The sequence below is a fragment of the Suncus etruscus genome, chromosome 7 (assembly GCF_024139225.1).
Source record: "Suncus etruscus isolate mSunEtr1 chromosome 7, mSunEtr1.pri.cur, whole genome shotgun sequence".
NCBI lineage: Eukaryota > Metazoa > Chordata > Mammalia > Eulipotyphla > Soricidae > Suncus > Suncus etruscus.
In genome coordinates, this window is record NC_064854.1 from 118299709 (window position 1) to 118322901 (window position 23193).

A 23193-nucleotide genomic window follows, 5' to 3' on the forward strand; every position below is an offset into this window, starting at 1 on the left:
CTGACCCAGGATGGACATAGGTTCGATTCCCAACATCCCACATGGTACCCTGAGCCTGCCAGGAGTGATTTCTAAGCGCAGAGCCAGGAGTAAACTCTGAGCACTGCTGGGTGTGGCCCCAACACATCAATCAATCACTCCTGGCAGGCTTGGGGACCATGTAGGATGCTGGGGATGGAACCTGGGTTGGCCGTGTGCAAGGCAAATACCCTACTCGCTGTGCTATTGATCTGGCCCCTGCCTGTCTTTTTTTTTTTTTTTTTTAATCCATGCCACAAGGTTCTCGGGGTATCTTCTTGGTAGTGCCAAAGATTGGACCTGGGCCTCCTGCTTGCAAAGCATGTGCTCAGCCTGCTGAGTTCTCTCAGATCCCCAAAGGCCTGTCTCATTTCACTGAAGGTAGGGCAAAGCTGATGGTTGAGGAGTCGGAGGGAACACTGAGTTGAGTAAGCTTTTCCTTACAGAGAGGACACAATGAAGGTGTTTCAGAAACTTGAAAGATGAGGCCGAAGCAGTGGCCCAAGCGGTAGGGCATTTGCCTTGCACAAAGCTGACCCAGGACAAACTGCAGTTCATCCCCCGGCGTCCCATATGGTCCCCAAGCCAGGAGCGATTTCTGAGTGCATAGCCAGGAGTAACCTCTGAGCATCACAGGGTGTGGCCCAAAAACCAAAACAAACAAACAAAAAACATCCAGAAACTTAAGAGATGAAAAACAAACAAAACAGCTCCTAGTTTGTCCCAAAGATCAAAATTATGGAGTCAGGAGAAATTTCCTGACAAAGACCAGAATTCTGCCCTTTGCTATTAGGGAAGGAATGGCTTTTCCGTTAGCAGAGACTTCTAGAAGAGTTCACAGCAGGGTCACTGTGGGGTGTCTCAGAGAAGCAGGAAGCACCCTACCCCCAACCTTTTAGCTCTAAGATAACACATTTAGCTAAAAAAAAAAAAAAAAAAAAAGGAGAAAATCATTTGAGTATAACAGTTGATTAGGTGATCAACACTAATTCATAAATTATTAGTGAGTCATATTTTTTTTTTTTGGTTTTTGGGCCACACCTGGCGATGCTCAGGGGTTACTCCTGGCTATCTGCTCAGAAATAGCTCCTGGCAGGCACGGGGGACCATATGGGACACCGGGATTCGAACCAACCACCTTTGGTCCTGGATCGGCTGCTTGCAAGGCAAACGCCGCTGTGCTATCTCTCCGGGCCCTAGTGAGTCATATTTGGACAGAGACCATTCTAAATTATTTTGTGGAGGTTTTTTTGTGGGGAGGGTTCACACTAGTAATGCTCAAGGGTCACTCCTGGCAGAACTTGAGGGCCCATACGTGGTGCCAGGGATCAAACCAGGCAAGGTTGGTTGCATGCAAGTGCCTTTATCCCTCTCTGATCTCTCTGGCTTCTCAAGTTTAATAGCAAATGCTCTCTCCACCCCTTTCTGAATAATACTAAACAGCTCACATAAATCAAGAATATATAAAGCTAAAAACAAAAAAATGAATGTATAAAGCTAACTGGGACCTTGAGAGCAATTGCTTTCCCCAATTCAAATTCAAAAGGATGAACAAGGGGCTGGAGTGATAGCACAGTGGTTAGTGCACTTGCCTTGAACACGACCCACACAGGTTTGATCCCTGGTATCCCATCTGGTCCCCCGAGCCTGCCAAGAGCGATTTCTGAGTGCAGAACCAGGAGTAACCCCTGAGCACTGCTGGGTGTGGTCCCCCAAAACAAAACAAAACCAAAAAAAAAATAGGGGGGGGGGGATGAAAGAATAGGCTCATCAAAATGGTTTTTTTTTTCCCCCAATACACTAACATAGAATCCCTAATATTTAGCTTAGGGACATAATTTTTTAGAAGTTTGGCATACTATACAAACAAGGTTGGGAATAATGCAATTAGATTTCCAAGATCCCTTAGGTTATGCCATCTTTTCTTTCCAGAGTTTCCTAACATTACATCAAGTTTGCCCACCCCAGGGGCCGGGTAGGTGGCGCTGGAGGTAAGGTGTCTGCCTTGCAAGCGCTAGCCAAGGAAGGACCGCGGTTCGATCCCCCGGCGTCCCATATGGTCCCCCCAAGCCAGGGGCGATTTCTGAGCACATAGCCAGGAGTAACCCCTGAGCGTCAAACGGGTGTGGCCCAAAAACCAAAAAAAAAAAAAAAAAAAAAAAAAAAAAAAGTTTGCCCACCCCAACCTGCCTTCCAGCTCCAACTGCTGTGTGTGGGGGCTATACCCAGTCTGTGGGAGGTGCAGGTGGTGCTGGGACTAGAATTCAGAACCTCTCACTCAGGCGCATCCACTGGCACTCGATAGCCTTACCCCAACTCACAGGGCAGAAAAAATAAACATGAGCTCCTCCTGAGTATGGAGCTGTTCCCACAATCTCAAGCAGGAAGCACAGAGCATGATGAATGAGGGCCCAACGCAAGGTAGCAGTTGACTCAGAGGTGCAGGAGAACCCCATACTCCAAGATGGGAAGACCCTTTCCAAGCATGGCTTGAGCAAGACCTAACGTGTAGCGTTTCCAGCCAATGTCTGAGTCAGAGTTAGCCATGTGCAGGAAATCCTTCTAGATGGCATGTGTGAAAAGAGGCATAGAGCCCGTTTCCAGGGAGTAGGGGAAACACCTCTCATGGGTCCTTGGAGGGATCCTCGAGCAACAGCAATAGTGGGCAGGGCATTTGCCTTGCATGTGGCTCATCTGGATTCGATCCCTCTTACCACAAATGGTCCCTATGAGCCCAGTCAGGAGTGATGCCCGAGTGCAGTCAGGAGTAAGCCTTGAGGATAACTGGGGATTCCTTCCCCTCCAAAAAAGAAGCATTTCCTTGGAAACAGGAGGCCCAAGTAAGAAAGGAAGGCACAGACTGCTATGGACAGAGACAAAACAAAGTCAGGCTCTTACAACTTGGTCTAGTTGTATACTGATAGTTAAAAAAAACAACATATACACCTATGTGTGTATTTATAATAGTCACACCCAGCAATGTACCCCAAAGATACTTGGCCTGGGGTGTGGACTTGAATATTAAGTGCTTGAATCTAGGGCCCACCAGGGGCCGGGAGTCCCTTAGAGCATGTGCTAGACTCACTGTCTGGTGCAGTATGAATAGCTCTGGGGCTGGCACTGACAAGCAGGCACCAGGCCCAGGAGCCACTGCCCACATCATGCCTGGCTGCTTTGCCTCAGATACATCCACTGGGAAGAATAAGTTAAAAATGTGGTGTCCACTGCCCACAACAACCCTGAAGAGTGCCCATACAAGCAGCCAGTCAGCTCCTAGGACTTTCTCCATGCCTGCCACTGTTCAAAGTCCATTTCATTATGGAGATTCTTCTAAGCTTGCTCTTTCCCTAACATGCCAACAGACCCTGCTTGAGCCTCTCTCTGGCATCACAGCATTACACAGTGGTGCAGTGAGTCCTGGACACATGCCAAGGGTTCAATAACAGCCGCTGCACAAACCTAGGACCACACCTATTCAAGGCAAATCTCTCCCTCTGAGCTATATCCCAGACCCGTGATATTAACTTTTTTTTAGGGTGTGTGTGTATGTTTGAGCTACACCCAGCAGTGTTCAGGCTTTATTCCTGATTCTGCGCTCAGGGATCATTCATGGAGGGGCTCAGGGCATCATCTATGGTATTGGAAATTGAACCCATGTTGGCAAGTGCCTTCCCTGCTGAATTATTTCTCCAGTGATGGCATCAATATTATTTTCCCTTTTTCTGGGCCACACTGAGTAGTGCTCAGAAGTCACCACGCATTTTTTTTTTTTTTTTTTTTTTGGTTTTTGGGTCACACCGGCGGTGCTCAGGGGTTACTCCTGGCTATCTGCTCAGAAATAGCTCCTGGCAGGCACGGGGGACCATATGGGACACCGGGATTTGAAGCAACCATCTTTGGTCCTGGATCGGCTTCTTGCAAGGCAAACGCTGCTGTGTTATCTCTCCGGGCCCTCAGAAGTCACTCTTGTCTTTGTACTCAGAGATCACTTCTGGTGAGACTCAGGACACCATATGGGATGCTGGGGATTGAACCCAGGCTGGTCATATGTCAAGCAAGGGTCATACCTGCTGTATTATCACTCCAGCCCCGTGACATCAACTTTTTCTAACTGGAAATCTAGATTCTTAACTCGAATGGCCACCAGATAAGTGTAAAGTCCTGGAAAATTTGCTGGTAGAAAGTGCATCCCTGGAGTCAAAACCATAGTACAGTGGGGTTGATGCTTGCTTTGTACACACAGCTGACCCAGGTTTGTTTGTTTATTTATTTATTTATTTATTGTTTTTTTGGGCCACACCCAGCAGTGCTCAGGGGTTACTCCTGGCTGTCTGCTCAGAAATAGCTCCTGGCAGGCACGGGGGACCATATGGGACACCGGGATTCGAACCAACCACCTTAAGGCCTGGATCGGCTGTTTGCAAGGCAAACACCGCTGTGCTATCTCTCCGGGCCCTGACCCAGGTTTAATCCCTAACACCTCATATAGTCTCCCCAGCCTGACAGGAGTGATATTGGAGTAGAGAGCCAGGAGCAAGCGCTGAGGACAGCCAGATGTGACATCGCCACCACCAGAAAAAAAAATCCATAACAAAGTGTTCTGGACTCAGATGGTTTGGGTCACTAGGAGCTACTGCAAAGCAGCAGGTGTCAACGCACATTTTTGTTTTGTTATTTTTTTTTTGTTTTGGGGCCACACTGGGCGGTGCTCAGGGGTTACTCCTGTCTCTACACTCAGGTCACTCCTGGCAGGCTTGGGATGCCAGGAATCGAACCCGGTATGTCCCGAATTAGCTACGTGCAAGGCAAACACCCTATTGGCTGTGCCATCACTCTAGCTCCTGTCCTGTGCACAGTTCTTGAAACAGGAACAGGCTCCACCTAGGAATCCTCCCTCCAGTGCATCTGAGTCAGCAGCTCTTGTTTTGTTCCAGCTCATTTGTTTACTAGCACTCCAGAGTCCCTCCTTCAGATCGTGGGGGAAGAGGCGAGGAAAATGCCAGGCAGCTGAGGCTCGGGGAGAAAGGAAGGAAGAACCAGTGATCTCCCCAGGGTTCTTTGCAACCGACTTAGCAATTGCCTATTTCTGGTCTGGTCTATGAGATCCAACACACACTGCACCTTGAATAGCTCCCATGTGCTTGGGGCCTCCCAGCTCCTCCCTCTAAGCCTCACTGACGAGCAGGGAACTATCCCGTGTTCTGAGTTCTCAGAAGAGAAAGTGGAAGCTGGGATGTGCTGGCCCAAGATCTGCTACGTGCTGGGGATGTGCTGGGGACATTCCAACTGCAAGGCCTCTACCACTACGATGGGCTGCCCTCAGAAGCCACTCAGGCACATGGTGCCTTTTCATCTGGCAGTGCCAGAAGTACGATGATGGCCTATAAGGCCAGAGACCGGGCAGGAAAAGGCCAGACAGTGCCTCTGTCTCAGGCACAAGAAGAGAAAAACTCCCAGGTGACAGCAGTGCCTAACCTCATCAGCATATACTATTAAGAGCACCTCGGAGGGCTCCAGATCACTCTAATAGAAAAACTTCAAGGGCCCGGAGAGATAGCACAGCAGCGAGATGCGGCATTTGCCTTGCAAGCAGCCAATCCAGGACCAAAGGTGGTTGGTTCGAATCCCGGTGTCCCATATGGTCCCCCGTGCCTGCCAGGAGCTATTTCTGAGCAGACAGCCAGGAGTAACCCCTGAGCACCGCCGGGTGTGACCCAAAAACAAAAACAAACAAACAAAAAATAATAATAATAATAATAATAATAATTTCTATAGTAGATGCCATTTATGGTTATTAAGAACAATTGACTGGGCCCGGAGAGATAGCACAGCGGTGTTTGCCTTGCAAGCAGCCGATACAGGACCAAAGGTGGTTGGTTCGAATCCCGGTGTCCCATATGGTCCCCCGTGCCTGCCAGGAGCTATTTCTGAGCAGACAGCCAGGAGTAACCCCTGAGCACCGCTGGGTGTGGCCCAAAAACCAAAAAAAAAAAAAAAAAAAAAAGAAAGAAAGAAAGAAAAACTTCAAGGTCAGAGCAATAGCACAGTGGTAGGATTTTGCCTTGCATGCAGCTGACCTGAGACTGACACGGGTTCAATCCCTCGCAATGTATATGGTCCTCCAAGCCTGCCAGGAGTAAACCCCGAGTGCTGCTGGCTGTGGTCCCAAAACAAAACAAAATAAAACAAAAAAATCAACAACAAAAAAGAAAAACCTATATACAATTACATCCTGGTAGATGGATTGAACTCCCAAACTAGAGTGCCTGAGGAAAGTCTCAGTAGCGAGCTGGAACCTCTGGGCCCAGGACTGTTTCTACAGCAGCTATTACTCTCACTTAGCCCCTCTGAGCCTTCACCCTGTACCCAGGCTGTGAGAGCCAAGGAAGCAGACAGGATGACTGAGGTTGGGATGCCTAAGGCACAGAATGCTCATGTAGAGATTGACTGTCTTCTGAAGGGGGACACAGGCCTCAGGAACAACACCTCATTCCTCCAATCCCAGACACACTGTTCTGAGAAAGGGATAAGAGACAGGTCTAGGTCTTGTCACTTAGTGCGTTTACGGGACTTAAATGATGAGATGTAGTTAGTACTTAGATGTACTTAGTAGAGTCTGGTGCAGAAGACTTAAAACAGCAACACAAAGTCTGAATCCCAAAAGGGAAGTCACCAAATAAGGGGAAATGCCTTATTACAGTGAGTTTCTAACTGAAATAATCTCTGGAAGTTCTATTTATTTATTTACTTATTTTGATTTTTGGGTCATACCCTGCAGTGCTCAGGCGTTACTCCTGGCTTTACACTCAGAAATCGCACTTGGCAGGCTCGGGGGACCATATGGGATGCTGGGAATCGAACTGGGATTCATCCTGAGTTGGCTGAACGCAAGGCAATGCTCCCGGCAGGCTCAGGGGACCATATGGGAAGCTGGAGATTGAATCTGGGTTGGCCAACTACAAGCAAACGCCCTACTCACTGTGCTATCGCTCTGACCCAAGAGCAGGACTCTTGCTGCAGTTAAGGACTTGTTGATAAAGGCCAAGCATGTGAGGTCACACAGGGTCCATGTGAGGGGCAGCAGTGCCAAGTGTTGGCACGGGGTCCTGAGCTCAAGCCACATGCTCGTGCCAACTGAGTGAGCCCAGGAAGACTAAGAGGAATGTTCAGCGTGGCAGTGGATCAGGGCAGAGGGCATTCATTAGTTTTTGTTCCTGATGGTATCCATGGGGGTTAGTAGGTGTCAGTTCTGTGTGTGTGTGTGTGTGTGTGTGTGTGTGTGTGTGTGTGTGCGTGCGTTGGGGGGGGGGGATCGACTCTGCCCGTATGCTGGGCGCACAGGTACCTGCAGTGGTGCGCTCGGTCGGGCTTGATGCTGCAGCATTTGGGACACTTGTACACCACCTGCCCAGGCTTCAGCTGTAAGCTCTCGATGAATTCTTTCGTGGCATTTCCTTTGGGCACTGCTCCCTGGAAGAGAGAAGAAAGGTGTCAGGGTTGGTCTGGGGGGGGGGGGGGTCCCTCAGTTCTAATTTCTAAGGTGGCTTTTTTTGTTTGTTTTTGTTTTTGTTTTTGGGCCACACCTGGCGATGCTCAGGGGTTACTCCTGGCTCTGTGCTCAGAAATCCCTTCTGGCAGGCACAGAGGACCACATGGGATGCCGGGATTCAAACCAACGCCTGTCCTGGGCTGGCTGCATGCAAGGCAAACGCCCTAGAGATATGCTATCTCTCCGGCCCCAGAGATAGTTATTTTTTTTTTGTTTGTTTTTGGGCCACACCCGGTAACACTCAGGGGTTACTCCTGGCTATGCGCTCAGAAGTTGCTCCTGGCTTGGGGGACCATATGGGACACTGGGGGATCGAACCGCGGTCCGCCCAAGGCTAGGGCAGGCAAGGCAGGCACACCTTACCTTTAGCGCCACCGCCCAGCCCCCAGAGATAGTTATTTTGAAGCAACAACCACTCACACTCACAGGACATTTTCACTCCACTACCACATGAACACTGCAGTCAGACCTATAGACAATGGCAAATATTCACCAATAAAGCATCTTTCTCAGGAGAAGCCATGAGGCGACATGAATTCCTTGGTGAGTTTTCTATGACAAGCAGTTACACTACCTCTGAGGATGTTGCCCCCTTCATTTCGCTAACCTGGTTTTCCTGAATCCACCCTTTTCCCTATATAAATAGCACAGTGAGGATCTGGTGCATCAAATCTCTGAGGCCTATGTTAAATTTCCTGTTCACAGGAAAGTGGAGATGGCTCAAAGGAATTATACATGTGCTTTGCATGCAGAAAGCCTGGGTATGACATGGCATGCTACCCAGCACTGGAAGCATCCCTCCTCCTAGCACAAGGTGAACAGTACACCTGTCCCTGAGTACAATGGGCTTTATGATTCGCATCACTATGAGGTCATAATTTGTGGTTGTGACATCACAGTTGACGTTATGATACGCTACTACTAGAGATCATAACATGATTGTGACGTCACAGTTGACATTATGATGATCAGCACTATGGGGTCATAATTCATGGTTGTGACATCACAATGGACATTCTGATGCACACCACTGAGTATGTAGCCCCTTAAGATTTCCACTATTGGGGCCGGAACGGTGGTGCAGGACGTAAGACATCTGCCTTGCTTGAGCTAGCCTAGGATGGACTGCGTGGTTTGATCCCCAGATCCCATATGGTCCCCCAAGCCAGAAATGATTTTTGAGAGCATAGCATAGAGCATAGGGTGGCTGAAAAACAAAAACAAAAAAGATTTCCACTATTTTAATCTTTGCAAGATTTAATTGATGGGTACAAATATCTCTAAGTCTAGTTTTCTCAGATCAAAATTTGCAGCTCCAGGGGCTGGAGAGATAGCATGGAGGTAGGGTGTCTGCCTTGCATGCACTAGGATGGTGGTTCGAATCCCGGCATCCCATATGGTCCCCCAAGCCTGCCAGGAGCGATTTCTGAACATAGAGCCAGAGTCACACACACTGCCGGGTGTGACCCAAAAAACAAAAACAACAACAACAAAAAAATTGCAGCTCTAAATTTTCATGGACTGTTTATACCAGAATGAGGTTTTTTTTTGGGGGTGATGTGGGGGTCACACCTGAGATAGTTAGAGGTTACTCCTGGCTGTGTACTCAGGAATTAGTCCTGGTAATGTTTGGGGGAGAGGGGCATATGAAATGCTGGGTGGGGAGCAAAAATAGGTAGCCACATGCAAGGTAACATGTCCAACTTGCTATATTATCTCTCTGGCCCTGGAATGGAATTTTATGAAGTAACTTTCTCAGAGCTGTGGCTACAAATAATTGGATTTAGTTCTTAGTGAGCTGTGAGTCATTGTCCCCAGGCATTCATTTGACTTGTTCTCTAACCACATCTTCCCCGGGATGAGCTCGCCCTCCTTTCACAATGCTCAGAATGCTGCAGCATTGTTGTAATTGTCCATGAGTTCTGTTGTGGTGGACCAAAGGCATGAGGGCTGAGCCAGCAGACGGAAGCCAGGCCAAGTCCAGACTGGAGTGTAGGTCTTTGTAACCCGTCCTCTCTATCCTACTTGATGCTTGCTGGAATTCTGTGTTTACTATTGTCTTTAGAGACTTCTATGAGGTCCTGCCTGCAGCACGCGCCTGGTCTTGTGGATGCCCACAATTCTAGAAGATGATTATGTTGAGGGGACAGAGCGGAGCAGCAGTGAACTGACAGGGCATCAAGGAAATTCAAGCAGCATAGCTAAAAGGCTGACCTGAGGAGTGGGACAGGGTAACTAGGCAGAAAGGGGGAGAAAATGGTCTAGTAAGAGGAGGAGGGAAAGTGAGCATGCCCATTATAGTAGGGAGAGCTGGGGAGAAGCAGATGGGGTTGGGCCTGTCAGAGCAGTGCAAAATATCAGGTCTGGGGGCCGGAGAGATAGCATGGAGGTAAGGCATTTGCCTTTCATGCAGGAGGTCATCGGTTCAAATCCCGGCATCCCATATGGTCCCCCGTGCCTGCCAGGAGCAATTTCTGAGCCTGGAGCCAGGAATCACCCATGAGCACTGCTGGGTGTGACCCAAAAACCACAAAAAAAAAAACAAAAAAAACAAAAAAAAATATCAGGTCTGATGATTGGTTGGAGCCTAAACTTCACAGGCAGCCTAGAGCCATCCAGGAAGGGCAGGGCTCGAGGAAGAAGCCACTGTTCGTAGCCTAGGAAAGAATGAAATACGAGGGACCAGAGTGATAACACATCAGGTAGGGCATTTGCCTTGCATGCAGCCAACCTGGGTTTGATCCCCAGCATCCCATATGGTCCCCCGAGCTTGCCAAGAGAGATTTCTGGGCGTAGAGTCATGAGTAACCCAAGTGCTGCTGGTTGTGGCCTCAACCCTCCCTCCCAAAAAAGGACTGTGAGGGGCTGGAGAGATAGTACAGTCTGTAAGGTGCTTGTGTTGCATGATGCTAATCTAAATCTGATCCCTAGGACCCTATTAAGTTCCCCAAGCCCACCAGGAGTATTAATTCCTGAGTAAAGATACAGGAGTAAGCCTTGAGCACCAGTGGGTGTGGGCCCCAAACAAACAAAAATGAAATATGAGGTTGAAGAGGAGTGGAACATAGTGACCTGAATACAGGAATACAAATTCAAAATACAGGAATTAAGTTATCATGATGGGTGGGCCTGGAGAGGTTGGGCAAGGCACATGCCTGGCATATAATCAACTCTGGTTTGATCCTGGAGAAGTACATGGTCTCCTGAGCATCACTAGGACTGTTTTTTCCAAAGCAGAAATATATTTTCTCAGTTCTGGAGGCCACAGCTCCAAACAAGTTGTGGAAGCAGGTTGGAGGCATGCCACTACTGCAGGCATGGTGCCTTTCCGGCCTCTCCCATTTTTCCTGGGGATGGATCACTCTAGATTCCACTCCCACTCCATAGGCCTTTCTGTGTTTGTTTCAGATAACTACATTTTAACTTTTGTTTTGGGACACATATGGAACAGTTCAGGGATCACTGGTGGGACTTCATGGACTATATGTGATGCTGGGGTTGGAACCTGGATCCGCTATGTGCAAAGCAAGTGCCCTACACACTATATTATCGCTCCAGCCCCCAAACACCTGCTTTCTTTTGGAGCGTGGTTTGGGAGATATGGCGTCACTTAAGGGTGACTCCTGACTTTGAGCTCAGAAATTATTTCTGGCAGGCTCAGGGGATCATATAGGATGTTTTGATTGAACCCAGGTTGGCTGCTTGCAAGGCAATCACCCTACTCAGGAGTCCTGTCACTCCGGCCCCAGATACCTGCATTTTATAAAGATTCTTGGCAGGATTGATGATACTAGACCATACTAGACTCTTATGACTGGGTCTACCTTATACAGAGACAGGAAAAGATCCAGTAGTTTCCAGCAAAGAGGTAGCAGGAGAAGTGAAAACAAGCAGAACTCAAGAGAGGGTGGGGCCTAGGTAGTACAGTGGAGAGGGCGCTTGCCTTGCATTGCCAACTGGGTTTAATCTTTGGCATCCTATATGTTACCCACAGCACTACTAGGAGTGATTCATGAGTGCAGAACCAGGAATAACCTCTAAGCATCACTGAGTGTCTCAAAAACTAAGGGAAAAAGGAAAAGAGAACTCCAGAGAAGGGACTATAGAGGTCACACTGGTGGTAGTTTCCAATCAAGAACTGGGCCTGCAAATGGGCAGGTCACAGTGATAGGAGGGATCCTGTCCCCAAATACACCCCAGTTTTGTTCAGTGGCCTCTTGAGTTAGGCTCACATGGCACCACAGGCTTAGTCCTCAATGGGGAGCCACAAGATACCGTCAGGGCCGCTGACTTTGGCTGTGAGTGGGACCCAGAGCACTGCATGGGAGACCCCCACCCTGAGCAAGAGACACCACAATCAGAGAAGCTAATGCGAGATCACATCGCACCTGGGACTGCAGCCCACTATGAGAGACGGCTGAGCTAATGAGCTGGGAATCTGAGGCAGGACACCCCTGGTCTCCTGTGCATAAGCTCTGAATAGCCCCTTTTTTACTTTGGGGGGTGAGGGTCAGGCAACACCAGGCAGTGCTCAGGGGAACCATCTGGGGTGAAGGAATCAAATCCAAGTCAGTCATTTGCAAGGAAAGTGCCCTATCCACTATACTATTGCTCCAGCCCTGAATTATTCTTGTAAGCAGCAGCAGCAGAAGCATCAGATGCCATCATATGCCCATAACCACATTGCAGCAACAAAGCAGTGTGGGCTGTCATCAACCAAACACAGGTTTGTGAGACAAACATAATCATCCACCCTGAAAGGACAAAGTACAAACACGTGGGCTGTTTCTAGGGTTATAGTGTCAGGATTGCCACACACACCTACTGGTGTCAGATCCTAAGCTGAGATGAGCTTTTGGGAGCTCTGAAGAATCTACTGAGTGGGATGGGGGTGTTGTGGATCATCTCTAGGACTGAGACCAGGTTCCCCATTTCTGGTGCTGAGAGCCGTGTGTGTGCATGCGTTGTCTTTGTGTCAGTTACTTTTCACACATCCCATGTAATGAGACTCCTGTTCTGCCCGCTCCTTCTGTCACACTCAAGCCCCCTCTCAGAGAAGAAAATTTGCAGGCTCTCAAAGTGGACCTTCCCAGAGGGCTGATATACTGTAAAAGACCCAGCAGGGAATCTCAGAGCAGAAATTTTGAGGACCAGTTATCAGATTCTTTCCCATAAAAGAGAAATTCTGGGAGGGAAAAAGTAACCCAAGGAGAAAAAGCTTTTAGAGCTCAGCATGGCAGTAAGTTGTGGTTTTTGTCTTTTGCTAAGATGACTCAAGAGGGACAAAGATCCCAGCTATGGAACCCACAAAGACAATCAACAAACTCTCCTGAAAGTCATCCTTTGCCTAGCACCGTGCAGGATGCATTGTGAAGAGGCGCCAGGGGCCCAGACTGGTGGGAAGACAGACACAGGGAGGCAGTAGGAGGGCCAAGCAGGGCTCACAAGGGCAGAGCTAGGAGGTTTTGAATGACTGGAGATGTGGTGGACAGGAGAGAAAGCACCAGAAAGCAAATGCAATCAACTAACAACTCTGCAAAGATTTTCAGTGTCTCAAAGAGGTCCTTGGGTCCCTCTCCACCTGGCCCTCATCCCACCCTCAACCTCTCCCCAACCCGCATCTCTCTGTCTTCCTGGCTCCCGGCCTCTTCCTCTGCCTTGGTGAACATTGACTTGTTCCTAGGATAGGCAGCCTGTAAGGGGTTTCAACAGAAGCAGCACTAAGCTTCCCTAAAGGTGTGCTGGGGGACTGTGGGCTAAAGACTTTTATGAAGAGCAGGAGAAATAAGGAGCTGATTTCTCATGTATTCACATACTCACTAATCTTGGGTAGAGAACTCATAGCTTCTGAGTAGGATGATAAGATCCTTGAAGACAGATTTTTTTTTTTTTTTTTTTTTTGGTTTTGGTTTGTTTTAGCTACACCTGGTGATGTTTAGGGGTTACTCCTCACTCTGCATTCATGAATGAGAATTGAACTCAGATCAGTCCCAAGCAAAGCAAGTGCCCTGCCCACTGTACCATCTCTCCAGCAACCCCAAGATAATTCATGAAGCAAAGATCTATTCTGGTTCTTGCGCACTGTGGGCACCAAGAAACTAAAGATCATATCTGTGTGAGGGTAGTCAAAACATTTTTCCCTCCTTTTTTTGGTGTGTGTGTGTGTGTGTGTGTGTGTGTGTGTGTGTGTGTGTGTGTGTGTGTGTGTGTGTGTGTGTGTGTGTGTATTTGGGGACTACACCTAGCAATGCTCAGGGTTACTCTGGTTGCACTCAGGAATTGCTTAAGGGGCCATATGGGATGCTAGGGATCAAACCTAGGTTGGCTGTATGCAAAGCAAGCACCCTGCTTGCTGTATTATTGCTCCAGTCCCCTTTGTATCTTTTCTTTATGGAGCTGCGAGGTACACAAGGGGTGGTCATTATGGTGCCCTTCATATTCCTTCAGCTGCTGGAAGTGGGGCTAGAGATTGTTCATAGGGCTAGAGCATGTGGTTTGTATGTGGGAGGACCAGTTTGATTCTCTGTATGACATGCTCCCCCAAGCACCATTGGGAAAAGCCCCAAACATGACTAGGTGTGGCCCCTAAACCAACATATATATATATATATGTGTATATATATATATATATATATATACACATACATACATAAAAATGCCTGAAGTATTTAATTTTCTTTCTCTAAAAGTTTACCATAGAAATTGAGAAAAAAAAATTCTGGTCTGGAAGATTCAGTCAGATTCCAGAAGAGAGAAATAGAAAATATAAAAGCAAACTAAACCTAATCTTTTCTTTTTAAACAAGCTGGTGAGCCATATATCTATCTATATATATCTATATCTATATAGCATGCCATAAAAGTACACAACTAACTGACATGGGAAATAGTAACAAGAGATTATTAATGGAAAAAGCAGAATTTCAATCAGTGTGTATGGCTTTGGTAAAGGTCTGACATACATACTTTGTGATAGTGATGTGCAGTTACTTTGTACATCAAAGCCATAAAAACATCAATGCTATTATAACCATGTTATGTATACATACACAATTAAAGGTATAAAGGAACAAAATGAGGCAGATGTAAAAAAGAGTACAGGGACAGGGCGCTAGCCTTGCAATCTGGCTAACCCCAGATCAATTCCCCATGCCACATGGTCCTCCAAGCACTGTCAGGAGTGATCCCTGAGCACTGCCAAGCATGGCCCAAAATCCACCCAGAGAAATACTCAGATACCCTTGGCCCCAAAGAATAGTGAAGAGAAGGAAAGAAACGGAGTGGAAGAGGAGAAACACAGTATGAAAGGATGGGGGCCAGGGGCCAAATGGTCTCAGGTGCATTGGTAGTGTTAAAAAAGGACAGAACTAATTATCCAAGTCAAAGGCAACAACAATGGAATCAAGAGACCTAAACTTGAACAGTCTAAACTTAAATGGGCCTGTTTTGCTGGCAGGCTTGGGGGTAGGGGAGATGACATGGGATGCACTTGGGGAACTCTGGTGGAGTGAGGTAGACACTGGTGGTGGGATTGGCCCTGATTCACTGTATGTCTGAAACCCAACTATAAAGGACTTTGTAAATCACAATGTTTTAATAAGGTAAAATTTAAAAAAGAAAGAAATGCCCATACATTGGGGCCATGCATTGGGGCACGAAGGGGTAGGCATTTGTCTTGCATGCAGTTAACGTAGGATCCCCAGCATCCTTTATTGTACCCTGAACCTGCCAGGAGTAATTGTTTTTTTTTTCTGGGGGGAGGGGGCCCGTCATACCCAGCAGTGCTCAGGGGTTATTCCTTGCTCTGCACTCAGAAAGCATTTCTGGCTGACCAGATGGGATGCCAGGAATTGAACCTGGGTCCCAGGTCAGTCGCATGTGAGGCAAATGCCCTACTGCTGTGCTATCTCTCTGGTCCTGCCAGGAGTAATTTCTGAGTACAGAGTTAGGAGTCCCACACTGCTCGATGTGGTCCAAATTCAAACAAACCAAAAAAGCTCATACACTAAAATAAACCTTCCCACCCACCCACCATCACAACTTCCTCTCCAAGCGGTTCCTCTTCATTCTCCTTCCCTGGTCAGTCTTCTGGGATAGGAATCGACCAGTCATCCCCAGCTCTTCGAATTCTTTACCACTCCACCCACTCCACAGGTCTGGCCTTAAATTAGTTTACCACAACATCACTGTACCCTAACTGAGATCACCTCCTCTGTCTTCTTTCTAAAGGCCCCAGGCCACATAGGCCTTTGTGCTTCCACAGCTATTTGTCCTAGAACACCTATTATCTAATTAATTACACAAGGCTCTCTTCTCTAAGTTTCAGGGGCAAGTCTTTTAACTTGTAGCACTCTGAACTGCCCAGGGCTTGGCAAGGTGCATGCAGTCAATAAACCTAGGCTGAATAATGATGATACCACAGACATTTATTAAGTGCTTATGCCCAGGCACTGCTCCAAGTGCTTGGCTGTCCTCTGCCAGTCGATTCTGACAATATGCCTGTGTGGTAGAGACGACATTCCTTACTTTACAGATGAGGTAATGGAAGCAAAGGAACAAGTTCCCAAGGTCAGGTAGCTAATGAATTATGAACATGGGTCTCCGTCCCAGGAAAACAAAACATAGAACAATTTTCCCCTTCAAGAGACCATTTATATATATATATATATATATATATATATATATATATATATATATATATATATATATATATATATTATTTTTTGTTTTTTGTTTTTTGGGTCACACCCGACAGTGCTCAGGGTTTACTCCTGGCTCTATGCTCAGAAGCTGCCCCTGGCAGGCACAGGGGACCATATGGGATGCCGGGATTCCAACCACCATCCTTCTGCATGAAAGGCAAATGCTAACCTCCATGCTATCTTTCCGGCCCCATATATAATTTTTTTTTATCAGATACTTCTATTAAGTGACTTTAAAAAAATCAAAACTCAGTATCTAAAAGAGGGGAAAGGAAGAGGAAGTATCAGAAAAGTAAGTGCTCTTGAGCCCAAACTGTCTCAAGAGGTAACCTCAGAGCCATGGACAGCTCCCTTGGTCTGGAGTGTTTTGAGGACTCAAGGTCCTTGCAGGACATTCCAACCCCTCATACTGGGTACGGGGAGGTGCAGCAAGGGCCCATCAAAAGGCCACAGTAGGCACTGGGCCACTGGATCCTTTGTGTGTGTGTGTGTGCCCAAGGGCCGTGTGTGTGTGTGTGTGTGTGTGTGTGTGTGTGTGTGTGTGTGTGTGTGTGTGTGTGTGTGTGTGGTGCAGCAAGGGCCCACTGGCTCCTTTGTGTGTGTGTGTGTGTGTGTGCCCAAGGGCCCAGTGTGCCAGTGTGTGTGTGTGTGTGTGTGTGTGTGTGTGTGTGTGTGTGTGTGTGTGTGTGTGTGTGTGTGTGTGTGTGTGTGGTGCAGCAAGGGCCCATCAAAAGGCCATAGTAGGCACTGGGCTACTGGCTCCTTTGTGTGTGTGTGTGTGTGTGTGTGGTGCAGCAAGGGCCCATCAAAAGGCCAAAGTAGGCACTGGGCTACTGGCTCCTTCGTGTGTGTGTGTGTGTGTGTGTGTGTGTGTGTGTGTGTGTGTGTGGTGCAGCAAGTGCCCAGCAAGGGCCCATCAAAAGGCCACAATAGACCCTGGGCCACTGGCTCCTTCGTGTGTGTGTGTGTGTGTGTGTGTGTGTGTTGTGTGTGTGACTGGCTCCTTTGTGTGTGTGGGGGGCACTGGCTCCTTCGTGTGTGTGTGTGTGTGTGTGTGTGTGTGTGTATGTGACTGGCTCCTTCGTCCTTCGTGTGTGTGTGTGTGTGTGTGTGTGTGTGTGTGCTACTGTGTTATGTGTATGTGTGTGTCTCCCCAAGGCAAAGCACCCCTTCTCTGCCCTTTTCTCCTCAATCTGCATGGAAAACTTGCTGCTGTGTTGGGAGTCCATGGCTGAGAAATGGCCCAGAAAGCTGTGCTAGTTGCAGTTGTTTGGAAGATACATTTGGTTTTGGGATTTCAAAATGAAGTAGTACAGCAAATGTTTGGAGATAGACTTGGTTTTTTTTGTTGTTGTTGTTTGGTTTTGGACCACATTTGACAGTGCTTAGGAGTTATTCCTGGCTCTGGGCTCAAGAATTACTCCTGGTGGGGCCGGAGAGATAGCATGGAGGTAAGGCGTTTGCCTTTCATGCAGGAGGTCATCGGTTCGAAACCCGGTGTCCCCTGTGCCTGCCAGGAGCAATTTCTGAGCTTGGAGCCAGGAATAACCCTTGAGCACTGCCGGGTGTGACCCAAAACCACAAAAAAAAAAAAAAAAAAAAAAGAAAAATTACTTCTGGTGGTGCTTGGGGGATCATAGGATATGCCGGGGATCAAACCTCAGTCAGCCATGTGCAAGGTAAATGCCCTACCTGCTGAGCTATCACTCCAGTCAAGACATTTTTTCTGGGGAGAGGGGGCAAACCAGGCAGTGCTCAGGGGTTACTCCAAGCTCTGAGATCAAAAATTACTTCTGGCAGGCTCAGAGGACCATATGGGATGCTGGAGATCAAACCCATGCAAGGCAAACCTTTTACCTGTTGTGCTATTGCTCTGGCCCCAAAGACTTTTTTTTTTTAAACTAATAATACTAACAAATCCAAAGAATATACATTGTATGATTGTTTTTTTTTTTGGGGGGGGGGTTTGGGCCACACCCGTTTGATGCTCAGGGGTTACTCCTGGCTATGCGCTCAGAAATTGCACCTGGCTTGGGGGGACCATATGGGGATCGAACTGTGGTCCGTTCCTTGGCTAGCGCTTGCAAGGCAGACACCTTACCTCTAGCGCCACCTCACCGGCCCACATTGTATGATTGTTATACATTATTTATAAACCTGTGATGCAAGTTTTTCTAAAAAAAAAAATAAATAAAAAACAGATAATACAAATTCCTGGGATACAAACATTATATATAACTGCATGAGGAAACTCTTAGAAACTCACAGAAATGGGCTGGAGATATAGCATAGTGGTAGAGCGTTTGCCTTGCAAGTGGCTATCCCAGGACCAATGGTGGTTTGAATCCCAGCATCCCATATTATCCCCCATGCTTGCCAGGAGCGATTTCTGAGCAGAGAGCCAGGAGTAACCCCTGAGCACTGCCGGGTGTGGCCCAATAACCAAAAACCAAAAAAAAAAGGAACTCACAGAGATGCCTTTCTAAAAATAAAAGCAGACTCCTCATCTCCCCCACATCCTGTAGTATTAAAGAGGACCCCTCACTGACAGACTGTCTGTCACCAGGCCTCTGCAGTTGCACCTCACCAAGAGGGAGGGAGTGAACACCCATGAGAATGACAACACTGAGGTCTTAGGCCCCCACCGACACACACTTTCCCCCATTCACAAGCCTAGACTCCCCATTCATGATGGACCACTATACCCCACTCTGATCAGGACATGCCCCTCCCAGGCACGAACCTCTCCACAGCCTATCAGACAACTCAGCTGAAGAGCTAGTACAGCGGTCGGGCATTTGCTTTGCATGCCTACAATCCAGGACGAACAGTGGTTCGATTCCCAGTATACCATATGGGACCCTGAACATGCCAGGAGTGAGTTTTGAGTGCAGAGCCAAGGGTAGTAATCCCTGAGCACCTCTAGCTGTGGCCAAAAAAAAAAAAAAAAAAGACAATAAAGACCAAAGTTCCTGAGGCCCCACCCACTCTGGCTTTGCAGCCCCTCCCTTCCTGTGCCTCTGTCCTGCCAAATCTCCCTGGACTTAGCCCTGGTCCTCCAACAGAACAAGCAACTGGAGGGCTCTCTGCATGCCATTCTCTGCTGGGACTTCAGTGGCTGCTGTCTTCCTGCCCAATCCCCTCCATTTCCTCAGTTAGCTTGGGCCTCAAGTCATCCAAGCATATCCCCCTCCCCTCTCCACTCCCTTCTGCTCTCCTCTCCTCTCCTCTCCTTCCCTCTCTTCCCTTCCCCTCCTCTCCTATCCCCTCCCCTCCCCTCTCTTCTCTCTCTCTTCTCTCCCTCTCTCTCTGACACTAAATTATAAGTGAAGCAAAGTAATTTGTTATTTTTGAATTCTTCATAGCAAGGCTGTCATAATTTTATTTTTTTGTTTTCTAAGACCACACTCAGCATGCGTGTGTGTGTTGGGGGGAGGGCATGCACTCTCACTAGCTCCCTGCAGAAGTGGTGCTGTCTGGACAGGCACAGGCTCAGAGCTGCTCTGGGGAAAGGCACTGGGGAAAGCGTGTGGAAGCTGCTTTCCCTGGGGCCGGATTAACAATCCACCACCTGCACATTCAGGAAATCAGCCCTGTGAGAAGGGAGGAGAAGGGAGCTGACCGGCTCTGATCTGCTGCTGCTGTTCCCTGGGGTGCACAGAAGTGAGATCTGCAGCCAGGACTGCCAGCAGCAGCGCTCGGCTGCTCCATTTAAATACACTCGGTCCACATTTGGAGATAATTAAAGCGAGAGGGGGGGTCTTTATCAAATAACACAGGCTCTCACTTGGCCCCTAAGAGATAATGAACAGGCATGGAGGATTTAATACCAGGGTACACGACATTCAATAGGCACTTGCACAGCTTGGAGGATTTCGCTAAGTCACTGGGCAGAAACACCACTGCTTTTAGCCAGATATTCACCGAGAAGAGTCTGCTGGGGCCCCAAACAGGCTGGTCCAGCTTTTCAGGAAATCATAAACCCAAAGAAAACCAAGGTCATTCTGTTCAGGTTCCTGGAATTGGATATGGCTTTGCTTTCAAGTCCACCTAGTTCCAGTCCTAGCTTCATCGGGTACCCTATCTGGATGTCCCCAACCCCCAACTCCTGCCCTGGCCCCAGATGCTTTCTGCCCTGATCATCTCCAGGCACTTTCTGGAGCCCTATTTCAACACAATTGGTCCACCACGAGAGAAAATAAAGCAAAAGCTTCTCCCTGTGCCTTTTCAAGAAGAGACTACATTCCCCCACCTCCACCTCAGACCCTGCATACTTCAGAAGGATCAATAAATATCAACGGGTGAAGAGTACTAGTCAACCAAAACAGACCAGCTGTGGCCCAGATGGTGTTACCAGAATGGGGCCTGGGAGCCACTAGATCTGGCCCCCAGCTCTCCATACTCCCAAGGTCAGGGGGAACATGCAAGCTGTGGTCATGCTGGGGCCAGAGGAGGAGAGTGTGGGCTGGTGAAAGCCAGCCCGGACATACTCACGGGGTCCGTCAGCATGGCCCGACAGTGAGAGGCCAGGGCCAGGAAGGCCAGTAGGTTGAACACGATTCCATTGATGATACTGTATACGTAGTCTCGGGACGGAATCAGCATGACGAAGAGGACCACAAACTCCGCGTAGAGGACCAGAAACCAGGTGACAATGGCACAGGCGATGCCACAGCCATCGCGGATGAACCACATGGTTCCCACGGGGCTGGGCGGGGGCGGTGGGACGCACTTCTCCGGCTGGAGGTATTCTGGCTTCCGCTCAATGTCTCGAAAGTGGTGGGTGGGGATAAGCATCATAAGCTACTCTGTCCATCCCGGCATCTGGAAGAGAGAAAGCAGGAGAGAGAGGAGGGAACCCATACATTAGTGCTGCTTTGTCATCAAAGGAGAAAGGACAAAATTACACTGCCAAAATGAGAGAGGTGTGTGATGTGGGATTCTAGCGGAAAAGCTGTCTAACGTTCTCTCCATTTAAAAAGGTGGTTTCTCTCCTCCAAACAGTTGACTTAGCTTCTTAGAAGCAGGGTCACCTTACTGAGAGCTGTCACAGGACAGATAACGAAAGGAAAAGAGAGTCTCCACCGGGCAAGGCCCGACTCAAGGTCAAGGAAAGCAGAAGTAGAAGCTGCAGTGGTGGCACAGAGCAACCAAGGAGAGAAGCAGAAATAGAACCCTGGACTCTTGGTTCATTAGCCACCCACTGGTCAGACAGGCTGAGGTGTGTGAGGGGTGGGGTGAGGTGGGAGGGTACTTTCACACCACTGCCTGTATTTAATACATGGGCATGGGGCCAGAGCAATAGCACAGTAGTAGGGTGTTTGCCTCTCACATGGCCGACCTAGGGCAGACCCAGGTTGGGATTCCCAGCATCCCATATGGTCCTGCAAAAGCATGCCAGGAGCAGTTTCTGAACTCAGAGACAGGAGAAATCCCTGGGCACTGCTGGATGTGGCCCTCAAAACTAAAACAAAACAGAAAAGAACCCAACTAAAAACCATGGGCGGACACCAAGACTGAAGCTGTCCGGGTTGACGGATTGAAAGGCAGAAAAGTTTTCACCTCTGAGCTCAAGGATTTTGGGAGCCTTTGGCCCTTCACCTATGAAAGTTCCCACAGTCCAGGCAAAGCTGGTGAGATTGGGGGAAACTTGTGATGACACTATTCGTGGGAACATCCTAGACAAATGTGCTGACAGATTCTCTCTAGGTAAGGCAAGCACTCCCCTGAGAAACAAGTTAAGCAATGCACCTGTACTTCACAACAGCTGTAGTTGTTGACACTGGGGACAGCACTGAAGCTACCAGGAATCAATAACTGAAGCCAATCAGGCCCGTGCACATGCTGCAGTTCATAGGAAGGACAGAGTTCCTGCTTCCATTTATTTGCTCCTTGGTGTGTCGGGCTCCAACCCAGGTCTTATGATTGTGAGGTATGCAACCCCAGCTCCCAACAACACCCAGCTCTTTATCTAAATGGTGGTCTTCTGGGTTTGAATTTGGGATGGCTTAAATTCACTGCTCCCCAAGGCAGCAGAACCTGTCAGGGGCATGTGGCAGCCCAGTCTCTGGAGAATTCAAGGGATCCTGCAGCAGAGGAAGCACTTGAAAGCAATGCTGCCAACTCGGATGCAGAGCACCAGGGCCAGCTTCCCACAGTCTACCTGGCTGAGGACTGTGCCATACTGAGTGAGCTGAACTTGGGGACCTCCATGTACCCGGCCCTTTGAGTTACTGCCTTGCCCCTCTTTGCCCCAAAAGTGCTTGGAAGGTAGAAGTCCTGTTACTGAGAACTATGACTGAAGGCAGTTGCTACACACTAAATGGCCCAATGTAACTCCGGCTTCCCCTGGAGAAGTTCTGGTGTGACATGAACGGTCAGTTATATCAATTCACTTGTGTCACCCCCTTGCACCATATGGACAGCAGCACCAGCTCTTGGCCCTGCAGCGTGAGGGTCCTCTCCCATAACCAGTGAGTGCACAACCTTAACTGCTTCCCAATCATCAGAAAGGTATAGTGTTAAAAAAAAAAAGGATGATCGGGGCCGGAGAGATAGTATGGAGGTAAGGCATTTGCCTTGCATGCTGAAGGTCGGTGTTTCAAATCCCAGCATCCCATATGGTCCCCTGAGCTTGCCAGGAGTGATTTCTGAGTGTAGAGTCAGGAATAACACCTGAACCGCTGCTGGGTGTGACCCAACCCCCCCCCCCACTAAAAAGGATGATCATTGAAAATACATGGCTTCTTTTTTTGGTTTTTGGGCCATATCCAGCAGCACTCAGGAGTTATTCCTGGTCCTGCACTCAGAAATCACTCCTGGCAGGCTCGGGGGACCATATAGGATACTGGGAATCGAACCTGAGCCCGTCCTGGGTTGGCTGCTTGCAAGGCAAATGCCCTGTTGCTGTGCTATCTCTCAGGAC

The 23193-nt window shown here is 48.4% G+C and overlaps 1 protein-coding gene across 2 annotated transcripts in view; it reads right to left on the minus strand.

Annotated features, from left to right (window-relative positions):
• ZDHHC3 (zinc finger DHHC-type palmitoyltransferase 3) overlaps positions 1–23193 on the minus strand; it is a 58753-nt gene that overhangs the window by 15295 nt on the left and 20265 nt on the right. For both annotated transcript variants that reach the window (XM_049777401.1, XM_049777402.1), the window contains exons 2-3: positions 20763–21092; positions 7364–7488 (exon numbers count right to left, since the gene is read on the minus strand). In XM_049777401.1, the coding sequence (XP_049633358.1) occupies positions 7364–7488; positions 20763–21068 (431 nt within the window). In that variant the 5' untranslated portion in view covers positions 21069–21092. The remainder of the gene's footprint in view (positions 1–7363; positions 7489–20762; positions 21093–23193) is intronic.